Source organism: Leptonychotes weddellii, unplaced genomic scaffold (assembly GCF_054177405.1).
Source record: "Leptonychotes weddellii isolate Sample4059 unplaced genomic scaffold, ASM5417740v2 HiC_scaffold_9568, whole genome shotgun sequence".
Classification (NCBI taxonomy): domain Eukaryota; kingdom Metazoa; phylum Chordata; class Mammalia; order Carnivora; family Phocidae; genus Leptonychotes; species Leptonychotes weddellii.
Window position 1 is genome coordinate 3,162 of NW_028067692.1, and position 4,837 is coordinate 7,998.

The following is a 4,837-nucleotide window of genomic DNA, read 5'->3' on the forward strand; positions in this document are numbered from 1 at the left end:
CCGGATGCGGGGCTCGATCCCAGGACCCCGGGATCATGACCTGAGCCGAAGGCAGACGCTTAACGACTGAGCCACCCAGGTGCCCCTAAATAAATACAATCTTAAAAAAAAAATTTAAAAGATTATTAGCAAAAATTCCACAGTAGCCCATAATCTAGCCCAGACTCCTATATCCCTAGTTTTCCTCGAAATCTGTTTTCTGGGTGGCCCTTTTGGAATGGGGACCCCACAAAACCTCCTGCATGGCATTTGGGGCCCACATTTCCCAGCGGGGCCCCTCAGTGATGGCCCCACCTGGCCTGGAGGTGTCCGGGTCCTCCCCCCACCCACCGCTCTCTCTCCCCTTTCTCTCCAGGGGCCCAGGATGTGCAAGTTCGAGTGCCACCCGAGGTGCGGGGCCACCTGGGGGGCACTGTGCAGCTGCCGTGCCACCTGCTGTCTCCAGGACCTGAAGTCCGAGTCTCGCAGGTGACGTGGCTGCACGTGGACGCAGCCGGGGTCAGCAAGAGCGTGGCCGCCTTCCACCCTTCCTACGGTCCCAGCTTCCGCGGCCCAAAGCCCGGCGAAGAGCGACTGTCCTTTGTCACTGCCGGGCAGAGCCCCGGGACCAGGCAAGGCACGGAGATGGAGCTGCGGGATGCCACGCTGGCCCTCCGGGGACTGACAGTGGAGGATGAGGGCAACTATACCTGCGAGTTTGCCACCTTCCCCAGTGGCACCAGTCGGGGGGTGACCTGGCTCAGAGCCATAGGTGAGCAGTGAGGGCGGGGAGTGGGAGAGGCGTCATGGGGGAGAGCCCCCTCGTGGATCCGTTTCTCTCTCTGCTTCAGCTGTAATACTGACTTTCCCTGTGGTCTTCGGTCAGCTAGCAAATATCCGTTAAGCGCCTACTGCGTGTCCGACTCTGTCCTGCAAGTTGAGGACACAGCAGGCCACAAGGCATACAGAAATATATATTGAGCACCTTCTATGTGCGAGGCACTACTCTAGGCTCTAGGAGTAAAGCAGTGAGTAAGAGAGAGCTCCCTGCCCTACTGGGGTGTATACTTCAATAAGGGGGTGCAGAGAGTAAATAACATCAGTAAGAAAAATAGGAGGGGGTCAGGTGGTTATAGGTGCTATGGAAGCTGGGAGGGGGGCAGGTTACAATTTTGGCTAGGGAGGCCTGGTGAAATCTGAACAAAGACTAGATGGAGATGAGGGAGCCCTGTAGGGCTATCTAAGGGAAGAGGATTCCGGGTAGAGGGAATGGCAAGTGCTAAGGCCCTGAGGCAGGGTGCATTTGAGGAAGAGCAAGGAAGTCAGTGTGGCCAGAGACTTGTGAATAAAGGGAAGGTAGGAGGGGGCAAGGTCAAGAAGATGATGGGGGACACGGATCACAGGCAGCCTCATGGACCACGTGAGAACTTTGGTTTTCGCCCTGAGAGAATAGGAACTATGGGAAGTTCTGAGCAAGGGACAGGTGTGATCTGGCTTTAGTTTCCACAGGCTCCTTCTGGCTGCACATTGGGGGCAAGGGTGGAAGCTCGGGGACCACAGGGCAGGAGGTAATGGCAACGAGACCAAGGTGGAGGCAGTTGGGGTAGCAAGAAGAGGTTGAACTTTGGAAATATGTTAGAGGTAATGCCAGGGAATAATCAAATTAGCAAACAAAGGGAACACCAGGATGTTGTGATCCTCCCTCAGAGGACGCGACCCGGTGGTCCCCTCTAGACAGAACAGACAACGAGAGCCTCTCAGTCAAGTTCTGAAGTGTGAGGAGTCACCTGTGGACGCATGTCCTCAAGCCAGGAATGGATGCACACAGGGAGGGAACAGCATATGGAACAGCCAGAACATGGGAGCAAGTTCGGCATGTTCCAGGAATGGAAAGGAGGCTGGTGGCCAGGGCTTGAGTGACCCCTCAATGGGGCAGGAAAACCAACAGGGCCAGATTGGGAGGGCCTCCTAGGCAGAGAGGCAAGGCGGCTGGACTTCATCGAGGGCAGACGCAGTGGGGGTGGGGAGGAGTGGGTGGGATAAAGCCTCCTGGTGTTTTGTTTTGTTTTTTAGAAAGATCCTATGTCTTTCTAAATCTTGGGCACTTGCCTGGGATCCCACCTTCCCCCAGCAACGTCCTAGAAGCCACATCGCGCTGGACACAATCTTCCCTCTTTCAGCCCCGGAGGGCTTGAGTAGTCTACCCTGTACCGTCCCTGGGAAAAGCCTTCCCTTTTTAACGGAGCCTGAAACCCCAGTTGTTTCCCATAATTCAAAGCACAGATCTCCACCACACCACCCCTTGCAAAGGTCACTCCCTGTGCCATCATGCGTTCTGTTCAAGAAATACGTATGGGGCACCTGCCTCCCACCAGCTACCTCCTGGGGCAAGAGCACAGAACAGAACAGCCAAAGCTCTGCTTTCACGGAGGAGCAGGTGACGTGACTGCCCCTAAAAGGGAGAGTCAGATGTCAGGGAAGTTCCCTTAAGGAAGTGAAGCCTGGATCTGGAGGAGGAGAAAGTGCAAGCCAAGGAGAAGGGAGACCAGAGCCCTCCAGGCACATGGTCGCCAAGACCCTGCGGTGGGTGGGAGCAGGGACTGAGAGGGGCATGCATGTGCCCAGAGCAATCAGAGGACAGATGGGTGGGCGACCAGGGAGGATGTGGGGAGGCCCATGAGAGGCTCTGGCAGGCAGGGCAGAAGGGGGGAAAAGGGAGGGAAGTAGAGGCAGGCTGTACCACGTCGATGAGCTCAGGAGAAACCCCGAGAGGTCCACAAGGTAGCCGGAGCCGTGAGGCAGAAACTCGGGACAGTCTGGTTAAAATTGCAGGTTAGTCATTAGGGACATTTTATTGTTTCTGTCCCAATATCTTTCCATGGTTTCCAGGAAGATGGGTGAAAAGGGCAAAAAATTTCCAGCTTTGGGAATCTCCGCAACCTTTATCCCACTTCTGGCACCACCATCTACTGGTGATTACAGGAAAGAAGTGGAAGGCCTTTTGAGCTGGACCTTTGAACTGCATTATTCTGCTTTGGCTTTTTTGGAAAAAAAAAAAATCTCAGCCTCTTCCAAGCTTTTGGACACTTTCTCTGCTTTTCCTGCAGAGGAGAACAGACAGAATAATATCACGGGGCACACTTAGCATAGGGAGTGCCAGGCACTGTCCAGAGGGCTCTTTATATCAATTTAATCTGCCCAACAGCTCTACAGGGTGGGCATTTTAATTCTCCCCACTTTACAAAAGAGGAAACTGAGGTACAGAGCTGGGAAATGGCTTACCCAAAGCCAGGCACCTGCTAAGCAGCAGAAGTGGGAGTTGAGCCCCGGTGGTTGGGACCTCCCTGCTCAGCCCCATTGCCAAGGCGTCCGTGGAAGGACCGCAGGTGAGGAGTGACGTACGCCCTCCGTTGCTCTCCCCAGCACAGCCCCAGAACCACGCCGAAACACAGGAGGTCACGCTCAGCCTGGAACCTGTGCCCGTGGCCCGCTGTGTCTCCGAGGGGGGCCGCCCCCCCGCCCGAATCTCCTGGTTCTCGCCCCTGGACGGGGAGGCCAAAGAGAGCCAGATGTCAGGGCCCGTGCCCGGCACAGTCACCATCACCAGCCGATTCACCTTGGTACCCTTGAGCCGAGCAGATGGTGTCAAGGTCACCTGCAAGGTGGAGCACGAGAGCTTTGAGGAGCCCATCCTGCTGCCCATCACCCTCTCTGTACGCTGTGAGTGTGTCGGGATGTGAGCACATCCCCAGTATTGTCTACACTGGCTTTTCTAGGGAACTGTCTACCCTCTGCCTGAGCGTTGTCTGCATCAGCCCTCTGGGTCAAATTTGGCACTGCCTTCCTGCCTATTGTCTATACCGGCTCCCCTGGGCGACATCTACGCCCTGTACCCCCTCCTCGCTCCCCTGGGCAACGTCTACGCCCTGTACCCACTCCTCACTCCCCTGGGCGACGTCTATGCCCTGTACCCCCCCCCCTCGCCTACACTGGCTTCGCTAGGCTCTCTCCTTCCTGCCACCATCAGTGGTAAGCTGGAATGGGTTTGCAAGGGCCAATTTTATACATTTTGTCCCAATGCCATGTCCAGTGAGGTCATATCGACAGCTTGAAATCAACCACTGGGGAGTATTTATGCCAAGAAAATGGGCAAACTACACAAACTGTCTCCATCGACACCCCCAATATTACCCCATGGACCTGGCCAGAGAGTAACTTAACCAGCTGTCTTCACCCTGTCCAAACACACCCCAGCCCCCAACTCAGCATTCTCCACGCCGGCTCCCCAAGCAGCGCCAGCGGTTCAACCAATTCCTTTATCTGCTCCGGGCGTGGCAGAAATAACAGGCATTATCTTTGTGGTCCCCTCAGACACTGCCCACACTGAACAATAACTCCCTCGAAACGACCCAGGTGGCATCCCTGGACGGTGTCTGCGCTCACCTCTGCAGGCATAGCCCAAATTGATTTGTCCCAGTTTCCATGGGTCCGCCGCCTGCCAACCCACCTCATTTCTTTAGGATTCCCGTCACTCTGCTGACCTATCCCCTGTTCTGGGGCTCTCCCTGTCTCTGAGTGAGTCCCCCCATTTCCTCCAGACCCCCCTGAGGTCTCCATCTCCGGCTACGATGACAACTGGTACCTCGGCCGCAGCGAGGCCACCCTGAGCTGTGATGTTCGCAGCAAACCGGAGCCCACGGGCTATGACTGGAGCACGTGAGTCCTGGGTGGTCCCGGACTCCCAGGTCTGAGGAAGGAGGGGGCTGGGGGCCTGGACCCCTGGGTCTGAGGGAGGAGGGGCTGGGGGCCTGGACCCCTGGGTCTGAGGGAGGAGGGGCTGGGGGCCTGGACCCCCGGG

General features: G+C 56.4%; 1 protein-coding gene across 1 annotated transcript; it reads left to right on the plus strand.

Annotated features, from left to right (window-relative positions):
* Nucleotides 1-355: 355 nt before the first annotated feature.
* On the plus strand, nucleotides 356-4,747 carry LOC145715788 (nectin-2-like; the record flags this gene model as incomplete). Its single annotated transcript, XM_081811697.1, has 3 exons — nucleotides 356-751; nucleotides 3,403-3,699; nucleotides 4,578-4,747. Coding segments are annotated over 3 exons (815 nt in total), but the record flags the coding sequence as incomplete, so codon positions are not given.
* Between the last annotated feature and the right edge of the window lie 90 nt (nucleotides 4,748-4,837).